This window comes from Lontra canadensis, unplaced genomic scaffold (assembly GCF_010015895.1).
Source record: "Lontra canadensis isolate GAN:19392208 unplaced genomic scaffold, GSC_riverotter_1.0 scaffold30, whole genome shotgun sequence".
NCBI lineage: Eukaryota > Metazoa > Chordata > Mammalia > Carnivora > Mustelidae > Lontra > Lontra canadensis.
Window position 1 is genome coordinate 20,960,819 of NW_022631024.1, and position 21,584 is coordinate 20,982,402.

General features: G+C 51.7%; 1 protein-coding gene across 1 annotated transcript in view; it reads left to right on the forward strand.

Moving 5' to 3' along the window:
* CACNA1B (calcium voltage-gated channel subunit alpha1 B) overlaps positions 1-21,584 on the forward strand; it is a 143,807-nt gene that overhangs the window by 71,949 nt on the left and 50,274 nt on the right. The window contains exons 20-26 of the mRNA XM_032865594.1: positions 12,685-12,811; positions 15,207-15,336; positions 15,449-15,508; positions 16,529-16,635; positions 17,226-17,237; positions 19,375-19,471; positions 21,147-21,307. Of these exons, the coding sequence (XP_032721485.1) occupies positions 12,685-12,811; positions 15,207-15,336; positions 15,449-15,508; positions 16,529-16,635; positions 17,226-17,237; positions 19,375-19,471; positions 21,147-21,307 (694 nt within the window). The remainder of the gene's footprint in view (positions 1-12,684; positions 12,812-15,206; positions 15,337-15,448; positions 15,509-16,528; positions 16,636-17,225; positions 17,238-19,374; positions 19,472-21,146; positions 21,308-21,584) is intronic.

A 21,584-nucleotide genomic window follows, 5' to 3' on the forward strand; every position in this document is an offset into this window, starting at 1 on the left:
AATGATTCTTTCCTCTGTGCCTTCCATTCTGCTGCTGAGCCCATTTATTGATTTTTTTCATTTGTTATTGTATTTTTTCAGTTCTAAAATTTATATTTAATTCTTTATCTCTCCTATTTCTTTGCTAACGATTTTCTATTTCTTTGCTGAGTTTTTTTCCATTTGTTTCCAGTGTGTTTTTAATTGTCTGCTGAAGTATTTTTAGGATGGTGCTTTGAAATTATTTTCAAATAATTCTAACATCTGTATCGTCTTGGTGTCTATTGATTGTCTTTTCTCATTCAAATTAGCATTTTCCTGGTTCTTGGTGACAAGTGATTTTTAAATTGAACCCTAGATATTTTAATATTATATTATAAAACGGGGCACCTGGGTGGCTCAGTGGGTTAAGCCTCTGCCTTCGGCTCAGGCCATGGTCTCAGGGTCCTGGGATCGAGTCCTGCGTCGGGCTCTCTGCTCGGCAGGGAGCCTGCTTCCCCTCTTTTTCTCTGCCTGCCTCTCTGCCTACTTGTGAATTCTCTCTCTCTGTCAAATAAATAAATTAATAAATCTTACAAATATATATTATGAACCTCTGAGTTTTACTTAAGTCTTCTGTTTTAGCTGACCTACCACGATTCCCCTCCAGCAGGGGCAGGGTGGGTGAGCTGCTTCATTACTGACCGACGGAAGTGAAAGCACAGGTTTCTCATTCGACTCTCACTGACCCCCACACCCGGTGGAAGCAGGCTCCTTGCTCTTGCTGGGCCTCCACTGATACCACCCTAAGAGAGGTGGGAGTGCCTTGGCAGTGCTCCCCACATGACCTCTGCTGACACAGTGAGGGTAGATCTCATTACCTCTGGGTGGTGGTTAAGTCCATGGCTGTCTACTATGATTCACTCTGGCAAGTAAAAGGGAGGGATGCCTCATTATTTTTGGGTAGAAATTGCAGTTCAGGCTGCCCATGTGATCTTCACTGATCTCACATGGATTGGGGGGGTCTTGTTCCTGCAGGGTCAGGATGAAAGTCTCTGCTCTCTACTTGGCTCTCTGATTCTAGCCCGGGAGGGGCTAGGGGTACCTCATTACAGGCTAGTGAGGATAGAAGTCTGCACTTCCGACTTGGCCTCTGCTCATATGAGCCAAGATGGAGCTACAGTTTTTTCTGGGGTGTTTGACTATAGTAGAGTGTTTATTGTCCGTAAGTTTCCTGTCTTTATAGGCTGCATCTTTCCTGGTCCTATTGTTAGGGAGAGCTGGCTTTTTGGGGAGCTTTTAAAAATCTGTGCCTGCTGAGATTTCTGGGTTGCTGGCTTCTCCTGCACCAAACTTAGATGAGGCATAGAAGAAAACCCAGAGAAGAAAAACTTTCTGCCGTGTTGTTCCTCAGGCCCCAAGGTCCCTAACTGATCTGGCTTCTCTCCACCTTTCAGAATCTTACGTTGGCCTTATATGGTGCCTAGGGGTTTTTGTTGTGCTTAGTGGGATGCATCTTTCCAAGAGCTCAAGTCTTGAGTTAATTTTTATATATGGCATGAGGTGAGGGTAGAGGATTTTTTTTATTCCCTTCCTCCTCCCCACACGGATATGCATTTGTTCTGTTGCCACTTGTTGTACAGGTTATCCTTTTTTCCCATAGAATGTCTTTGGCACTTTTATCAAAAATCCTGGCTCATTTCCCCCTGTCTTCTTTTCATCTTGCGATGATTTCAGTCATGTCTGTTTTCCCTTGGACTCCTTGTGGTTTCTGAGGCAGTCTTGTCTTTCTCTTTTACTTCATTTCTCAGTTGATTTCTTTTTCAGTTTCTCTTCTAAGTTTGGTCAGCTCTCATCTCTCTTCTCCTGGTTTTCCATATATTCTTATTTCAAGCTTTTAAACTTATTTGTGGTGGTTTTTCTCATTAGCAATTGCTGGTTTAATTGTATTTGATCCGTGCTGGAAAGTTGTGTTGTAGTTCGCTTTTCCTCTGCTTTGCGGTGTTTTTTTTTTTGTAAAGCATTTTTTATTAGCTGAAACATTTTATCCTTACTTTCTGTTTTCTTTTGCTAGAAGCTTTGTGGGGCGGTTGGGTTCCATTTTCTGAGGATGAGGAAGCGTGTTGAATTTCCGGAGACCAGTGATTACATGAGATTGTGTGGGGAAGAGGCAGGGGCTCCGGTAGCTTCCCTGCTCTCTGGTTCGAAAGCACCCTCTTCTGTCAACCCAGTGAACTGCGGCCTCTGTGTTCATTTCTTGCTGGGGGCGCTGGCTAGCTCTAGCTTCTCTTTTCCTTCATCACAAAGCCGCTGACGTGGGCTGCTCCCTTCCAAGTGTGTCTTTTGCCTCCAGAAGCAGTGTCTTCCTGAGGTTGCTGGTGTCAGGCCTGTGTACTTGGCGGTGGCAGGGCTCCGATCTCAGTATCCCTCTGCTTAGGGTGGGGCCCCCTCTTCCGAGGACAAACACGGTGTCCCACCACCACCTAGATCCTGCTGTCCTCTCCCTCCTCCACGCAATCCCTGCTCAATGCCTGCTTGTGCAGGCTTCAGCGTTCACTTTCTCACTGACATGTAAGTTCAGGCTGATACTCATTTTCCGGGTGCTGTAGTGTTGGACTGTGGGTGATTTTACTAGCTTTCCTTGCTGGCTGTGTGAGTATCAGTGACTGCCATCATCTGTGGGACACCCTCTTATCTTTTTAGTTTCTCCTGGATTTGTAGTTGTGATCACTGTGACATTTCTGATTTCCTTCCCTCTTTCCTTCCCTTGGTAACCCCCTTTTCTCCTACATCTTTGTCTAGTTAAATAGACTCAATTTTCGGCTTTCTTGATCTTCTCCACTGTATCTTTGTTTTCTGTTTTTATTTATTATTTTTTCTTCCACTTTCTCTATTTACATCATAATGTTCTTTTTCCCAGTTACTAGTGGGACACGCAGCTCCTGGCATGTAAGCTCCTCCACGTTGCTGGTGTGTTCACGCTTTTAACCTTTGCTCTAAGAAGGGTTTTAGTTGTGTCTTATGAGTTTTGAAACACCATAGTTTTCATACTTCTAAATCTTTTTCCAGGTTTCATTATGATTTCTCATGACCCATGACTTATTTATAAATGTTGTTTTGAATTTCCACATGGCAGAAGTTTCCTAATTTTTTTTGCCATCAATATCATTATCTCTTCTAATATTTCATCAATTCTTGTATTTTAGATCATCCATTTGGCTTTTCCTCCCCTTGTATTTGAAGAACACTTTTGGATTTATTTCTTTTTGTGAGGTTTGATGGTGGTAAATTCTCTCGGTTTGCTTGAAAAATCTTTATTTTAACCATTGTTAGTAAAAAGTAGGGTTTTTTAAGATTATTTATTTATTTGACAGAGAGAGAGAGAGAGACAGATCACAAGCAGGCAGAGAGGCAGGCAGAGGGGGAGGGGGAAGCAGGCTCCCCGCTGAGCAGAGAGCCCGATGCGGGGCTCGATCCCAGGACCCTGAGATCATGACCTGAGCCAAACGCAGAGGCTTAACCCACTGAGCCACCCAGGCGCCCCCAAAGTAGTTTTGTTTTGTGTGGAATTCTAGTTTGTTAGTGATTTTCTGTCTACGGTGCCACCATTCCACGGTCTTTTCGCCCCTGCTGTTCTTATGGAGAACACAGCCGTCCGCCTGAATTGCTCTTCTGTGGGGCCCTGCTTCTCTCCAGGCTGCTTAAAGGAAAACTTTTTTATTGTGGAAAATCAGAGCATTGACAGTAGAGACACAAGTATAATGAATCCGCATATTCTGTCACCCATCCTTAAGCAATTATCCACATTTTGTAATCTTCGCTTTGAAACTGCTCATTTCTTCCCCTGTGCTTTTTTTTTTTTTTTTTTTAAAGATTTTATTTATTGGACAGACAGAGATCGCAAGTAGGCAGAGAGGCAGGCTCCCCGCTAAGCAGAGAGCCCGACGCGGGGCTCGATCCCAGGACCCTGGAATCGTGACCCGAGCTGAAGGCAGAGGCTTAACCCACTGAGCCCCCCAGGCGCCCCATCTTCTTGATTAACCTCCATCCCCTTTCCACAGTGGCTGCGCCAGTTTGCTTTCAGGCGCTAGTGCCAGCGTGCGCGTGTCCCTTTCTCTCTGAACCCTGCGCAGCGCTTGCTGTGACTGCTGATTCCAGCCATTCTGACAGGTGCGAGGTGTATCTCCTTGTGGTTTTGATTTCCGTTTCCCTGATGATGAGGGACACTGAGCATCTTCTCATCTCGATGCCGCCTTTGGGAAACATTCATGTCTTCCACCTATTTTGAATTGGATTATTTGGGGTTTCTTGGTGTTGACTTGTGTAAATTCCTTATAGATTTTGGATATTGACCCTTTATCTGATATGTCCTTTGCAAATACCTTCTCCCATTCAGTAGGTTGTTCTTTTTTGTGGTTGTTGAATGTTTCCTTTGCTGCTCAGAAGCTTTTTATTGTGAGGTAGTCCCCATAGTTTAATATTGCCTTTGTTTCCCTTGCCTCAGGAGACATATCTAGAGAGATGTTGCTACTGCTGATGGCAGAGAAATTACCCTCTGTTCTCTCCTCCAGGGTTCTTATGGTTTCAGACCTCACACTTAGGTCTTTAACCCATTTTGAGTTTATTTTTGTGTGTGGTGTAAGACAATGGTCCAGTTTCATTCTTTTGCATGTAGCTGTCTGATTTCCCCAATACCATTTTTTAGAAAAGATTTTATTTATATTTTTTGAGAGAGAGCAGGAGAGAGAGCGAGCAGGGGGACGAGTAGAGGGAGAAGGAGAAGCAGGGAGCCTGACATGGGGCTCGAGCCCAGGACCCTGGATCATGGCCTGCGGTGAAGGCAGATGCTTCACCGACTGAGCCCTCCAGGCGACACCCCCCACACCAAACACCATTTATTGAAAAGCCTTTTTTTCCTTTGCATAGTCTTGCCTCCTTTGTCATAGATTAACCCTATAAACCTGGGTTTATTTTTGGGTTTTCTGTTTTGTTCTTTTAATCTGCCTATTTTTGTGTCGGTACATACTATTTTGATTACTACAGCTTTGTAGTGTATCTTGAAATCTGGGAATGTAATACCTCCAGTTTTGTCCTTCTTTTTCAAGGTTGTTTTGTCTATTCAGGAATTTTTCAGTTCTATACAAATTTTAGGATTATTTGTTGTAATTCTGTGAAAAATGCTATTCGTATTTTGATGAAGTTTGCATTAAATCTGTAGATTGCTTTGGGTAATATGGACATTTTAACAATTTTTGTTCTTCTAATCCATGAGCCTGGAATGTCTCTCCATTTATTTGTGTCATCTTTGATTCCTTTCGTCAGTGTTTTGTAGTTTTTGGAGTATAGGTCTTCCCCCTCTTTGGTTAAGTTTATTTTATTATTTTTGGTGCAATTGTAAGTGAGATTAGTTTCTAAATCTTTCCTTCTGACATTTCATTATTAGTGTATAGAAGCGGAACAGATTTCTGTATATGGATTTTGTATCCTGCAACGTTACTGAGTTCATTTATCGGTTCATTTCATGTTTTTGTCACTTACAGTTTTTTGGTAGAGTCTTTGGGGTTTCCTCTTTAGGGTATCATGTCATCTGCAAATAGTGAAAATTTGATTTCTTCTTGACCAATTTGGATACCTTTTATTTCCTTTTCTTGTCTGATTGCTGTGACTAGAACCTACCGTACTATGTTGAATAACTGTGGTGAGAGTGAACGTCCTGTCTTGTTCCTCATCTTAGGGGAACAGCTCTCAGCTTTTCACCATTGCATATGATGTTAGATTTGGGTTTTTCATATAAGGCCTTTATTATGTTGAGGTATGTTCCTTCTAAAACCTACTTTGTTGAGGTTTCTTTTTTCCATGAATGGATGTTGTACATTTTTCTTTTTTAAAGAGAAGAATATATCATGTATTCTTTTGCCATTTGTCATTCAAATGAAAGATTATAGGATTTTTATTTTACTTCTTTGATTTTGTATTTATATCTCTTTTCCCTTATACGAAGCAGTTTATCTTTTTGTTTTGGGTTCACAGTAAAATTCAGCAGAAAGTGTAGATTTGCTATATATTCACTGCCCTTGCACATGTACAACCTCCCTTCCTATCAGCAACCCCCCCCCCACTAAAAGTGGTGCATTTGTTACAGTCAATGAGCCTACACCCGAAGTTAATAGTTGATACTGGAGTTCAGTCTTGGTGTTTTATGGTTTAAGGGTTTAGACAAATATATGAGGACATATAGCTACCTTTATAGTATCATGCAGAGTAGTTTCACTGCCCTAAAATTCCTTTTTTTGTCTTTGATTTTTGCTTATTCTGTTTTTTAAATTATATTGTTTAAAACATTGTATTTTTTAAGTATGTTGGCTTTGTTTCTAGCCACATAGTTGCCAAGCAAAATTTCTTGTTAGCCAAATAATTTCTCTGTAGATTATTTTGTTTTTTATGTAGACACAGTTATACTGCCTATAAATACATAATTTTTGACCAATGAACTCGTTAAAGTCTGTTTTTCAATTTCCAGTTATAAAATTTAAATCTTAATTGATCTTTTTGTTCCTGATTACTGCCTTAATTTCTAACTTAATTGCACTGGGGGTTAAAGAACATGACCCGTATGATGGTTTCCTTTGAGATATACTTGTAATTGCTTTACGGCTTGGCACGCGGTCAGCTTTTGTAAGTGTTCCCCCCTGTGCTTAAGAGGAATGTTCTGGGGCACCTGAGTGGTGCGAGTCAGTTAAGCACCCAACTCATCATTTCAGCTCAGGTCGTGATCTCGGGGCTGTGGGATCGTTTGGTGTGGGGTCTGCTTGTAAGTCTTTCTCCCCTCACTTTGCCCTTCTCACTCATGCTTTCTCCCGCTCTCTCTCCCTCTCAAATAAATAAATAAATAAATAAATAAATCTTTAAAAAAAAGGAAAAGAGGAATATGTTTTCTCTAATTTGGGGAACACTGGCCTTAAAATTTTTTTAATTTTTTTTTATTATGTTCAGTTAGTCACTGGCCTTTTTGTATTTGCTAAATCAAGTCTTTATTGCTAAATATTCTGTATATTCACTAATATTTTGCCATATCAATGACTGACCCATTGGTAATTGAGTGAGGTGCATTGAAATCTTTCTTTCTTTTTTTCTTAAGACTTTACTTATTTATTGGACAGACAGAGATCACAAGCAGGCAGAGACACAGGCAGAGAGAGAGGAGGAAGCAGGCTCCCAACTGAGAAGAGAACCCTATTATGCGGGGCTTGATCCCAGGACCCTGGGATCATGACCTGAGCCGAAGGCAGAGGCTTTAACCCACTGAGCCCCCCAGTCACCCCGAAATCTTTCTTTTTTTAGACTTGTCTGTTCTTAGGAATAGTTTGGAACATGCAGCTCATTGTAGAAAACAGTCTGACAGGTGACCGAGCGTTGTTATGTATGTTTCTACAACAATAGCTCTGTGAATCTGAATCTCTTTTGTGGGGCTTTTTGTTTTATTTCTTCATTAAAAATCCCAAAACTTCTATTAGGATATATGTCGCTTTCTGTATTTGGGGGATTTTCTATGTGTGTGAACCCTTACGTCTCACAAGGTCTGAGCTACCACTGCTGCCCTACTGTCACTCCAGTGATTTTTTCTTAAAGTCTGTTTTTCTGATGCGAAAATAGAACTGACCTTTTTTCTTTCGAACATTTGGCAGGTGTATCTATTTTCCAGCTTTTGGCTTGCGACCTGTATGTGGCCTTACATTTTGGGCGTGTTTCGGGGACACTGCCTAGAACTGGGGGTTTGAAGTGCGCAGCCGGTGGCCAGAGCCGGAGCCGGGCCGCGCGTGTGACGGTGTGGGGTCACTCGGGCTCGCTTCGCTGGTCTCTTTCGACCTTTTTATTGCTTCATCCGCTTCAGAGTGCGGCATTCGTTCCATTTCTCCTGGGCTTTTTTCTTCTTTCCACTCCTTTTAGGAATACTAGAAATTGGTCACTTATTTGCTTATGTATCACATTTTCCCCTCTGCTAGTTTAAAAGCTACGAACTCTGTTTCGGTTTCTTTTCTCTCAGTGTTCCCTGTCATGGCGGCTGCGCGTGTGTCACCAAGTCTGTCGTCGGGTTCGCTCTAAGCTCCCTTGGGCGATGCTGGGACCCGAGTGGCAGCTGCAATCATGCTTCTCCCAGCTTCCTTGTTACGGTCGTCCTTTGTGGGACAACGCTTTATCTTTTTCCTAATATTAAAAAGTGGATGTTATTATTGTTTTGACTTTACAGAGATCACGTTTCTTTAGATCCATCCGTTTCTTGGCTTTCCTTTTTATGTTGCATCTTAGATCTTTCTTTATATCATTTTTATTCTTTTTTCATTGAAGTATAATTAATAGTGTTATATTAGCTTCAGGTTTACAATACAGTGACTCAGCAATTCTTTTTTTGTTTTTATTTATCTGAGAGGAAAGAGAGAGAGCATGGTGGGGGTGGGGGAGAGCAGAGGCAGAGGGAGAAGCAGACTCCCCGCCGAGTAGGGAGGGAGCCTGACCCGGGGTTCGATCCCAGATGCTTCACCGCCCGAGCCCCCGGACACCCCGAGTCAGCAGTTCTCTCTATCACCCAGTGTTCATCATGGTTAGTGGACTCTGGAGCTCCTTCCCCTATTTCACGCGTCTCCCCTACTACCTCCTCTTTGACAGCCACCGGTTTTTACTCTGTATATAAGTGCCCATTTTTTTGTTTGTCTCTTTTTATTTTTTATTTTTTAAAGATTTATTTATTTGACCGAGAGAGAGATCACAAGCAGGCAGAGGCAGGCAGAGAGAGAGGGGGAAGCAGGCTCCCCGCAGAGCAGAGAGCCCGATGCGGGGCTCGATCCCAGGACCCTGAGACAATGACCTGAGCCGAAGGCAGAGGCTTAAAACCCACTGAGCCACCCAGGCGGCCCTGTTTGTCTCTTTTTCATTTGTTCAAATGTTTTGTTTCTTAAATCCACATGTGAGTGAAGTCATATGGTATCTGTCTTTCTTGCATTTACTTACCTCGTTTAGCCTAATATTCCCCAGATCTGTCTGTATTGTTGCCAGGGGCGAGATTTCATTCTTTTCAGTACCGAGCGACGTTCTGTCGTGTGTGTCCCACATCTTTATCCACTCACCTGTCTCTGCACCCTTGGGCTGCTTCCACACTTGGCTGTTGTAAATGCTGCTGCCATGAACACAGCAGAGCCTGTAGCTTTCTGAGGAGTGTTTTCCTATTCTTTGGGTAAGTACTCAGTAGTGGAATCACTGATCATGTGGTAATTCTGTTTTTCGGTTTTTTTTTTTGAGGAGCCTCCGACCGTTTTCCACCATGGCTGCACCAGTTTGCATTCCCACCAGCAGTGCTCGAGGTCTCCTTTCTCTCCACACCCTCCCAACGCTTATTATTTCTTGTGTTTTTGATAAATACCATTTTCTGTCTTTCTTAACTGCAGACCTTCCTGCTACAACATGCTATGTGCATTCCTGAAAGTGCCGTGCACTGGAGAGAATAGGCCTTGTCGGAAAGTCAGGGTAAAGGGCAGGGATCCCACACCGTGCAGCTCTGTAACGAGCACCCGACACCAACCGGAGCAGCCCCAGTAGAGCCGCGTGCCCGCGAAGTTACCTTTGTCGGCACTGACAGAGCATCTAGCCTTCAGCCTTGCTGTCGTCCCTGACATGAGCTTCCTGGAGGGCGTTTGTCTCTAGTGGAGACAGGCCTCCTCTCGCACGAGCCGCAGTGTGCGGGGCGGGGGGAGTGATTGGGACTCACGTCTCGTCTGCCTGACATCCCACTCTGGGATTTTGCCCCTCATTCCCAGATACTTCATCATTCCCAAACACCAGTCTTTGTTTCTTTCTCCTTGTAAGAGTGTCGCTTTCTACTGGGCTGTTCCCTCACACTGCAAGTAGGTACATAGCCTTAGGGGGAAAGCTGGGGGTAATTTGGGGTCACCTCTGTGCTTCTCTTCTCCCGGGGATTGTAGCTTCTTGGCTTCTGTCCAAGCTGGTTTGTTCCCAGGGCCTTTAAGACAGTTACATTATGTGTTTTGTTCAGTGTTTTGGTTGTTTTCAGTGGGAGGATGAGTGCATTTTAAGTTTCTCTGCACAGGTCATGGAAATGCTGGGTTAATTTTATAGACATTTATTGTTCACTCATTTCTTTAAGATTCGTTTTTTATTTATTTACATATTTATATTTACATACTTTATATTCTTCATCTAACTTTTTTTTAAACTCTTGCATCTGAAGCCGGGGTGGGGGGGTAACCTATTACTTATTTCTGCTGTCTTTCATTCCTGGGGACCTTGCTCCCTGGTCTGTTTGGTGATGGTTTTTATTTTGAGTTCGTATGTGACTGACCTTACTCTGCTATTTCTTGGCTGGACTTTTGTGAGATAATGAAGGCCTGTAGAAAATGAATTGATTGACTCCTTTTTCAGTTCTCCCAAGGGTGGTGTACAGCTAGCGCCCTTCTGAATGTATAGGAGAGAAATTCTTTCCAGAGCATGGAGGTCTGGAGGGCTGAAATTCTCTTCAAGTTGAGCTGGGTTGCCCAGTCTGTGGGGCCAGATGAAGGATGCTTTTGTCATGACCTTTGCTTTCCCAGAGGCCCAAGGCACCACCGGCCTGGGCTCAATTTAGCCCCTTGGAGGAGAGTAGGTCAGTGTGACCCCGCCTGGATCTCCCATCTTGTTGCAAGCCCAGGGCTCAGGGCCCTCATCCCAGCCTTGGCAGATCATGTCCCCACACAGTGATGTCTCAGCTCAAATCTAGAACGCATCGATGACAGTGGGAGCCGGTGAGTGCTGTGAGGACGCACGAAGCCCTTGGACCACGTCCAGCATGTGGCTGTTGCTAGTGAATGTTCTCTCGTCCCCGCTCTGCAGCTGGCCATTTTGCTGGGTGGACTGTCCCGTTTTAGGATTTAATTTTCGTTATGGTCAAGTCTTGTTCGTTGGTTTGCTTGGTCATTTTTTAGTGACTTGCTTCTAACAATGAACTTACTTAGTCGGCTGCAGTTCCCTTTTGATCCTCTCCTGTTTTTTTGGTCTGCTTTGACTTAGTTGATCACATTTGTTGTTGCTGTAAATCTCTTTCAGGAGGAGTATTTCCATCCAGTTTCTGGCATCTTTGTCCCACTTATCTTGTGCAGCAGAACTCTTCATTGCGTCCACATTGGTCCAGCCTTATTGTTATTGAGGAGTCTGAAGAGAAAAGCTATGGTTTTAAGATAATACATTTTTCTTAATTTAAAAGTAATGCATGCTCATCATGAAAATAAATTTTTTAAATGTTAAAAATGTTGTGAAGAGAATTAAAATTCCTGTCCACTATTGAGTGATCAGCACAATTAGTACTGTTTCGGTGTTGCTTCCCTCCCCACATGTATTACTGTTTTGGAGTTGAGTCATCCGGGATATACAACTATGCAACCTTTTTTTTTTTAACTTACAATATCGTAAGCTTCTTTTGTCATTGAAAGTATCTGTAGGCATTTTAAATATCTGTAGTATGGCAAATCATGTGAATATTGCATACTTAGTCTTTTTCCTGCGATTGTGCATTTTATAGTTTTTTGTTACTGTAGAAGAACTGACAACAAACACCTTTGCAAATGCAGGTTACAGATTAAATCAGTGAGTAGAATTCTTTAGGACTTCTTTGCCAAATGGCTTTCTGGAAGATTCTGTAATGACATCAGCGGGGAGCTGCTGCCCTGAGCTCTTCCACGCGTGCCCAGGACCTTTCCTCGGGCCCAGCCGTCCTCCCTGGGACTGGCGGCCGTACCCTCCTCTCCACTGCCTTCTAACATCCCTTTTCTCGTGAGACGCCATGTGAGGTCCAGTCCTGGGCCTTGGCTCCAAGTCACTGCCCCGTCTTAGGGCACCCCTGTGGTCTCAGAAACTCCGTTACCCACAAGAACAGAAATGCACCTTGGGATAGTGAGAAATGAAAAGTCAGTGGGAGAAAAAGCACGACGCACAGACACCAGAATCCACTTAACAGGAGCAGGAATCTACCTAAGAGAATCCACTTAACAGGGCATTTTAACCCTGGGTAGTTTGAGTGGTGGGAAAGCAAAGGATGGAACTGAGGGGCAGGGCAGCAAGCGGTGAGGGGCCGAGCGGGGGGCCCCTGTGAAATGTGGCTCTGCTGAAGTCCTCCCTGGGCCACTGTCCTGGCTCTGTAGGCCTTTGCCAGGGTCCCAGGCTGGGTCCGCCTGGACTCCTGGGTTCAGAGGAGTATCTGTGGTCCAGGGCAGGCCCCTGCTCCTCCCTGTCCTGCTGGCCCGAGAACCCTGCGGGGTTTTCTCACCACACAGACACGTGCCGCCTTTTCTTCAGGAGGCACTGAGCCCTGAACCCAGTGAGCAGAGCCTGATGGCCCTGGTCTTAGGTGCCGAGGGGGACTTTGGTGTTCATAGAACATCTAGACCAGTGGTCTCTACTGGGGGCAGAGGTGCCCACAGCTAGGGGCCCAGGGCTCGGTGCTGCTCCCACCCTGACCCTCATGCAGGGGGAGGGGAAGAAGGGCACCCGGTGCTGGCTCCGTCCTCAGCCGATGTTGGAGGGAGTCTCCTGTGAAGTGGGGTCTTAGGCACACGCTGTTCCCTGGCTGGGTCCCTGGAGGCCAGTGGGGTTGGGGCTGGAACCTGTCTGCTGTGCGGGTGAGGCCATGTGATGCCAGCTTTGCAGGCACCACGTCTCTAACTGGGTGGCCCTGTGTCCTTGTAGGTGGTAACGTGGACCTGGAAAGCCAAGCCGAGGGGAAGAAGGAGGCGGAGGCTGACGGTGTGGTGCGGAGTGGCCCCCGACCCATCGTGCCGTACAGCTCCATGTTCTGTTTAAGCCCCACCAACCTGTGAGTCTCCTGTGTGCCCATGCCGCGTGCCTGTCCCGTGTCCGTGGTCCACATGCACGGTAGCAGCGTGTGCTGGACGTGGCCTGGTGTGCGTGGATTCCATGCACTTTACATGTACTAGAGTCCTGATCACCCCAGCAATCTGCAGTCACCCCACAGATGAGGACGGAGAGCCACAGGAAGGGCCCAGGCCCGTCCACAGATGCACAGGAGTGAGCCCCAGTGGTAGGGCTGGGGCTTGAACCCGGTCAGCCGCAGAGCTGCCATCCCCGCTGCTGGGACTGCTCATTGCCACGCACGTGTCCCATTTATGTCCCTCGTGTGTCCACCTTCTGTTGTGCCCACTGTGCATGCACGCCTGCGTTTGTCCAGGATGTCCACTCACTTGTCCGCCTGTGTTTCTCCGCTTTGTTTATCATGAAGTCGCCAGCATTTCTCATCCCCTCATCAGTCCCACTGGTGCCGTAGGTCACCCAGTACTTACCTAAGGCAGGTTAGGTGCTGGGAGAACAGGGGAATGAGCAGAATGGACAAGGACCCCGTCCTTGACAAGCTTCTGTGTAGGTAGGAGAGACAGACAGCAAACCAGACGAATCAGAGGGCACCTAAGACCTCACAGGGTGGGAGGTACTAGGAGGCAGCCCAGAGCTGTGGAGGGAACTGATGTTAGGGTGGGAAGGTCAGGTTGGGTGTCAGTAGGAGGTGAGGTGGGTGAGGAAGGGCAGGGAGACCGTCCCCGGCAGAGGCGATAGAGCAAAGGTGCGAGGCAGCAGGGGTCCTGAGGGCAGAGGGTTTGATAGAGTCTGGCTGTGCCCTCCAGCCCCACCCCTCCACACATGCCTTCTCTCTGCCCAGCCTCCACCACCCACCCTCCCTCCCTGTCTTGTGCTTTCCCTCGGCACCCATGTCCTGGAAGCTCACTGGGCTCTGCTAGGGAGCACGGTCCTGCCTGCGAGCACAGACGTGTGCCGGAGGAATGGGTGGTGGCAGGCGATGGGGGGTCGGTGGGGACAGGGCCAGCCTGGGCTTCCACAGAGCCCTGCACAGAGCTCCGCGGGCAGGCCAGGTCTTCAGGAGGAGATGATGGAGGTCGTGTGGGGAGTTTGGGGGTGAAACGCTTGGGAAGACATTTTGGAGAGAATCTGTGGAACTTGATAAATTATATGGGGAGAGGGAAGGAGAGGTCAGGGATGACCCCCAGAGTTTCTGCATGCTGGCTGCCCCCCCTCCCCCGCCCTGAGCTGGGGGCAGGCCGGGTGGGGCCTGTGAAAGCAGGGACAGTCCGCGTCATGTCTCTGCTGGGGATTGGGAGCCGGGTGGACTCCGGGCATGTGCGTGGGGGAGAGCTGAGGGGGATATTCAGTCCTGAGACGCAGGATGGAAGAGGCAGAGACAGAGTGTCCCGGAGAAGGGAGGAGAGGTGTGTGTGCACAGAGGATGGCGTGGCAGGAGGTCACCAGAGGCTCTGCTTGGTGGGGAGGCCAGAGTATGGCAGTGGTCACTGTGAAGAGGGGAGCACAGGAGCTCCTTCAAGGCAGGGAGAGAGTGGGTGGGTGTGGCTGGGAGGTGGAAGGTCCCTGCAGACCTATGGCCCTAAGAATAGGAAGTGGTGGTGAGAGAGGGGGCCGGGCTGCAGAGGTGAGACACGGGTCTGTCCCTGCCTCCCCCGGGCACTGGTTCTGTGGCTGCTCCTCCCTGTCCCCTGGGACTGGCTTCGCTGCCCCCCTTCCTCCCCACCGAGGGGTCTTTCCAGAGCTCCTGGTCACTGCCTGCTGCCATGTCGTAGGCTTTGTCAGCATCTCAGAGTCTCCCGTTGGTGTCTGGCCACACTCCTGTGCAGCACCAGGCCCCAGGGTCCAGCATGTGCCTAACAGAGCAGAGTCGTGGTCAGTAATGCCCGTGGTGCTGCACGGAGGCAGGCGACCCCACAGCCCTGGGGGGGACCCCGCAGCCCTGGGGGGATGAGCACGGGCCAGCACGGACCTAGAAAATGGTCCTGCACTCTCCAGAGAGGCCCGCTGTGCACAGGAGGCTGGGGTCCAGCCTTGTCCTCTCTGAGCAGAGCACCGCCCCCACCACCTCTGTAAATCTCTGTAAATCTGTGGAGGGTGCGGCCGTCCACACACAACAGGGGACTGTGCGGGGGAGTCTTCGAGCCCTCATCCCTCGTGTGCCGGCTCTGCTGTGGGTTCCCGCAGCCTTCCTGGCCCTCTTCCCAGGATGCCCCTCAGGACTCGGAGGCACCAGGAGGTGCCTGGCCACTGTCTGCCACCTGCGGGGACATAGCAGAACCCGGGTCTGGGGTGGCGCGGCGCGCAGGAAGAGGCTGGGTGTGTGGCCTGGGGAGGGATCGGTCCCACTCATCGGGGCCTTGGGGTCCGTGCTCTGCCTGCAGGCTTCGCCGCTTCTGCCACTCCATCGTGACCATGCGCTACTTTGAGATGGTCATCCTTGTGGTCATTGCCCTGAGCAGCATCGCCCTGGCCGCTGAGGACCCAGTGCGGACGGACTCCCCCAGGAACAATGTGAGCGCGGCCCTCGGGCTGGAGGGGGCTGGGCCGGGTCCCGTCTGCTTGTTCTGGGGGCACGGGGGTGACAGTCGGGGCCGGCCTTTGACAGGCCCTCCTGTGGTTCTAGGCTCTCAAGTACATGGACTACATCTTCACAGGCGTCTTCACCTTTGAGATGGTGATAAAGGTGAGATGAGTGGCTCCCTGGTGGCCCAGGGCTTCGCTTGTCTTCTCTCATGATGGGCCGGCTGGGCTGGGGCTGCTCACGGGTCGTGTGCTGGCTGTGCCCTGGGTGTGTGCTCGTGAGAGAACCCGTGCACGTGGGCCTGCTCATGGGTGTGGCGGGGGGCAGAGGCCAATTCACCAGATGCACACCCACTCTGGGGGAGCCCCCGGGGGCCACTCCTGGCTCTGCCACTCGCCAGCCAGGCCTCCAGGCTCCCGGGAACGTGTTCCCCTTGGGCCGGTCTCGTGACGTCAGGCTGGGAGGAGGGAGGGCTGAGTGGGTGCCGAGGACGTGTGCTCAGAGCATTTGTGCATCCTGTGAGGTGACGGACACAGCTCTTCACCGCGCTCAGTTCTGCGCCTTGAGTCCTGATGGGCTTTGCTCCTTCCTCTGCGTCTGACAAGTGGCTGTGCGTGTGTGTGCACGCATGTGTGCAGTCTTTGCCCACAGGGCCGCTTAGGTTGTGCCCGCGGCTTGGTGACTGGTGCATGTGTCTGTCTGTCTGTGCGTGAGCTCCGCTTCGTCTCTTCCTCCTGCAGACTCATGGGGGAGGCACATTCTTTGTTGTCCCGTTTTATAGACATGGAAGCTGGTGCTTGGAGACATGGGGGTGCTGGCCAGAAGTTGCAGCTGTGGGACTGGCAGAGCCAGGTCCTTGCGAACCCCACCAGCTCTTGCTCCTGCGGCAGAGAGCTGACCCCTGCGGGCCTGGGCAGGGTGTGGGCTTCCTGGGGTGGGGGGTGACTCCAGCCCGGCAAGGGGAGGGTGTCACCAGGGGGTGGGGAGCCCAGGCAAGATCTCAGCCAGCCGTGACCATGTAGGGATATTTGGATCAATGGTGTTGAGGTTCAGAGGCCCTGCTGAGGCCCTTAGAAGACATGACCGGTGTGGCATCCTTCCCCCCAACCCCATGAGTCTGGGGCCTGGCCCTGCTTTGCTTTCTGAAATATTCAGCGCCTAATATGTGTTTCTCCCCTGCAGATGATTGATTTGGGACTTCTGCTGCACCCTGGGGCCTACTTCCGGGACCTGTGGAATATTCTGGACTTCATCGTGGTCAGTGGGGCCCTGGTGGCATTTGCCTTCTCGTAAGTACCATATCTGCCCTGGGTCTGGCTGGGCTGCCATCCCAGGGCTATGGTGGGTGTGCAGTTCAGGCAGAAGGGGGCCCCCACTGGCCTCCATGGGCTGTGTGCAGCTCCTCTCCTGTCTACCTGGGACTGGGCTGTGTGGGGTTGAAAGCTTCTCATGGTTACCTGTCCCTGCCACGGCCTGTGGTTCTGACACTGGGTGGGCAGGCCTCCGGTTCCCCTGGTGCTTGCCTCTTAGGTCTTTGAGAACCACTCACCTGCCCTGACCTCGGCTGTGCCACCTGGAAAGCTGGAGCTGGCGGCCGCTGGTGGGCACCTTCCCCCAGCATTGTTAGACCCCCGGTTTCTCTGACTCCCTAGTGGGCAACACTCAGCTCCCTTGTGGCTGGGCCTGGATCGACTCCCTCAGACCCTGCATGGTGGTGGGTGTGGGGCATGTGTGGGGGCTGGGGTGGAGCTACAGGGGAGACCCAGAGATCAGGAAGACCCGAGGGACGATATCTGCATCTTCTCTGAGCACTCGGGGATGGCGGCGCCTCCTCACTGACTCTCTTCTCTTTGTCTCTTTGTTGCTGGACTCTCGGTAGGAGCTTCGTGGGGTAATGCCTTCCCTCTGCCTCACATCATAGCACAGTGTGGCCCTTCTGGGCCGGTTCACTGCCATATCTCACCTCTGCTCACCCTCCACTGTCCAGAGTGCATGCTACCGGGAGCCATGTCCCCAGGCCATGGGTCGCTGCCTCACCTCTGGGGACTGGGCTGGGGGCTGGGGCTGGGGCTGGGGCTGGGGCAAGGCCAGCCCTTGGTGAGCAGGGCACCCCAAGTGAGTGTTGGAGGCCGGGAATGTGGGCCCTGAGGGCAGTGAGGGCCTGGGTGGGAGCTGCTGTCCCCATGACTGCCAGGATGTTGGCCGTCCTGACGAAACTTCTCATGTGTCTTCTCCGGCAGTGGGGCTTGCTTTCTTCTCTCTGTTCCCCACGACTGCCTCCCGGCAATGCACAGCATCTACTGTGGGGGTCATAACCGGGTTTCTTTGTATATAAAGTGTCAGCGAGGGGCTTAGGAGTAAGACAGGGAAGGGGTACAGTCCAGCCGGGCGGGCTCAGAGTGAGAGAGAGCTCTGAGCTAGCAAGCGAGAAGTGAGGCCTCTGGACACACAGAACACGGACCACCTTGAGGCCTGTCCCTGCAGAGAGCCCTCTCCCAGGAGAGGAAAGCAGTGACCCTCCCTTCTGTATCTGCCAGGGGTCTGCCGGCCCACCCTGCCCCTATTCTCTTGGGACTGGTCTGCAGGGCCTCTGGAGGAACCTGGCCTGGGGGCGGGTGTCCGGAATGCTGGGGTGACGGGAACACCTGATGCAGTGTCTGGAGGTTGGCGGCTTCAGAGGGAGTTTGACCTGGCTTGGGGATGTAGGCCCTGGCTGGGTCTTGGGGCAGATATAAGGGACTAGGGCTCCCCAGCTCTCCTTAACCCACTGGCCCCACCTGAGCCTCATGGCTGCCTTTCCCTAGAGCTTAGCAAGAGCCCAGAGAAGACCACTGGAGGCCCTGCCCCCTCTCCCCATGCACAGGCTCCTTGGGAACTTGGAGGTAGGTGACCTCTGAGCAGGGTGGACTAGGACCCCCAGTCCTGAGTCCTCAGCCACTGCTGAGGGGGGATTGTGGCCTTGCTTCTAAGAATTGCCTCCTTAAGGCAGCAAGAAGTTCGCTCAGGGGATCACCCCCCACCCCCGCTCTCTGCCCTGGCTTTGGGTTGGCGAGAAGGCTGCACCCAGAGTCTGACAACAGCTGGGCCCCTGGCAGCTTGAGGGAGCCAGCTGGGGCTGCCCCAGCTTCCTTTGGGTGTGGCCCCGATCTGGGCCTACTGGTCCTGGATCTCCAGGCTTGCGTCGGGTACCTGGAATTTTCTTTTCCTGACTCTCTGTCTTACTCCCCCACACTGGGTTTTCTTGTCTGCTGCTCTCTTGGTCTCTCTGTGGGCTCTTTCCTCCTCCTTCCCTTCCTCTCTGTTTTTCTCTTTCCTTTGGTCTTTCTTTCTTTCTTCTTTTGTCTACCCTTGCGTGGCGCCGTCCCTTCCGCTGCCCGGTACTCTCTAGCGTTTGCCTCCCTCCTTCACGCCTCCGCTTCCTGCTCGCCTGTATTCCTTCTCCTCCTCTCCCTCCCGGGCAGTTCTCCATCATCTGGAGGAGTGTGGGAGCAGCTGAGTGAGGACAGGCAGGGAGACCCAGTCACATTCCCCTCACCTCCCTCTACCCGGACTGAAAAGCAAGAGAGACCAGCCCTTCCGGAAGGCTCTTGCCCTAATGGCTTGTAGGCTTCTGAGCCAGGTCTGCAGTCCCGGGGCCAGCTCCCTTCTCTTCTCTTTAGCCCCATGGTTGGTGTCAACATGGTGGCCGGATGAAGCCGGTTTGGGTGGGCGTTGGGGGACCCCTGGCATGGAGATGGCAGATGTGGTCTGTGAGAATGGGTTCTTTCCACCCAGAAGCCCGGCTTTCCCCGTATACCAGGTGCTGCTGCCCTGGGCCTGGCCTTGGTCTGCTCAGACGAGGCCTGGCTCGTGCTCCCGCAGGAGGGGTGCGGTGGCCCGTGGGGCTGGCCAGGCAGAGGCCTGCCTGTTCCTAGGCTGTCCTCCCTGGGGCCTACGACTGAATTCGCAGGGGAGCGCCTCCCGGCAGCTTCGTGAGAGCAGCGCGGGTGTGCGTCCTGCTGTCCGCATGTGTGGCTTCTCCCTTCTAGAGGATCCAAAGGGAAAGACATCAACACCATCAAGTCCCTGAGAGTCTTGCGCGTCCTGCGGCCCCTCAAGACCATCAAACGGCTGCCCAAGCTCAAGGTGAGAGCCTGGACCTGGGCTTGGGCAGTATGCAGGGCTGTCACGTGCGTGTAGGGCTGTGCGTGCATGTATGTGTGCCGTGTATGTGCGTGTGTGTGTGTCTGTGCATGCGGGTGTGCACGTGTGACTGCCTTGTGTGCTGTGTGGGTGTGTGCCGCGTGTGTGAGTGCACCTGTGTGTGCCGTGTGGGTGTGTGCCGCATGGTGTGCGTGTATCCACAGAACTCACCCTGTCTGGCTGCAGGCCCCCTCGTGGGATGGGATGCGTGGAGCTCAGGGAGATCCCATGTTGCGTAAGTGGGTCCGGCTCCCTCAGCTCCGTGTCCCTAGAGGAGAGCTTCCTCTCGGGAGTGTTCTGGAAGGCTCCTCTCCCTTGACCCAGCAGCACCAGCAGCTGTTGTACAGGGAAGGGGAGGGTCTGCTGCGGGCCGCCTGGGTGGTTCAGGGTCCAGCTCCTGATTTCAGCTCAGGTCATGATCTCACAGTTGTGGGATCGAGTCCTGAGTCAGTCTTCGTGCTCGGGGGGGGTGTCTGCTCGGGATTCTTTCTTTCCCTCTGCCCTTCCTCTCTCTCTCTCTAACTAAATTAAATCACTTAAATTTAAAAAAAGGAAGAAGGGGCTGTCGAGAGAGGTAGAGGGTCCTGAGGGAGACGCAGGGAGGGCGGGTGTTCCTGAGAAGTGGTTCCTGGGCTGGGCCCCAAGGATGGCGTGGCTGACGTCCTGGAGAAAGGAAAGAGTGTGAACCCAAGCCCTTGGAGTTGTGCTAAAATACGATATGTACTGAGCGTGGCCCTCACTGTGAGGAGTGCTTGCGAAACTTCCCACTCGGTTAAATCCACCAGATGGTGTAGTGACGTCTCCTGCACAGCACGCAGAGGCAGGCCTCGCAGACCTGAAGCAGCGTGGGGATCACAGAAGGCAGTGTGCTTGGGGGAGGGGGCTGGGGGTGGCTTGAAGGCAGCCTCAGGTGGGGACTCAGACCTGGCGGGCAGCTCAGAGGTGTCATGGCCCCTGGGCAAGAGGGCCGCGGCTGCAGGTGCTGAGACAGCCGCTGGTGTTGGAGTGTGCCAGGCGGCATCTCAGGAGATGATCGTGCACCTGCTTCTTTGCACAGCCCGGGCTGCCGGGGGTCCCCTCAGCTCTGAGGGACAGGGACCAGCTCAGGGTCCGCCAGGCAGTCCAGGGCCAGCTGAGCTTCCAGGCAGGGAAGATCCTGAGAAGAAGCCTTGGCGGTGGTGCTAACAGACGGCAGTCACCTCTGGGCTACACCAGAACACGCTTCAAGTTCCCGTGTCGGAGCTGGCCACAGCCCTGCGGCTTTTCCGCCCCGTGCTGGCTCAAACTGATGGGCAGGGGCACGGTGTTCCACCCCCCGCCCCGGCAGGCCCGGACGCGGGAGCAGAGGGCTGGCCGTCTCCCCACCCCGACCCCGTTCCTGCCGTGTGGGCTCCTCCCGACGCTGGTTGACTTGGGCTCTAGGCTGGCCTCATGCAGGTGGCCTGTCCCGTGAGTGTCCCGCCAGCGTCTGGGCCGTCTGCCCGTGTGGCCCCGTCTCACGCCTCCTGCCCCCCCAAGTCCCGGGAGACGCAACAGCTGTGTCGGGGGATGGGTGGCGGGTCCTTCTGTGGGTCCGGATGAGACCCCGAGCCTCTGAGCCCGGCCCCCGCGCCTGCAGGCCGTGTTCGACTGTGTGGTGAACTCGCTGAAGAACGTCCTCAACATCCTGGTCGTCTACATGCTGTTCATGTTCATCTTCGCCGTCATCGCCGTGCAGCTCTTCAAGGGCAAGTTTTTCTACTGCACCGATGAGTCCAAGGGGCTGGAGAGGGATTGCAGGTGAGCCAAGGCTGGGCGGGGCTAGGGAGGGGCTTCGGGGGCCGACTGAGAGCTGTGCCTCTGCCCCAAGGCAGCATGGGGGACTTCCGGCTCGTCTTCCTCAGCAGAGTCAGGGTCCGGCCACTCTGCGACATGGTCTTCCTGCCCTTGGACATCAGGGAGCACACGGGGGCCGCTGCGGTGGCCGGAGGGCTCCAGGCCAGGCTCTCGGATCAGGGGGCTGCCCTCTCTGGACCTGGGCTCACCCCACAGGAAACAGGAGAGGGGCGCTCGGTTC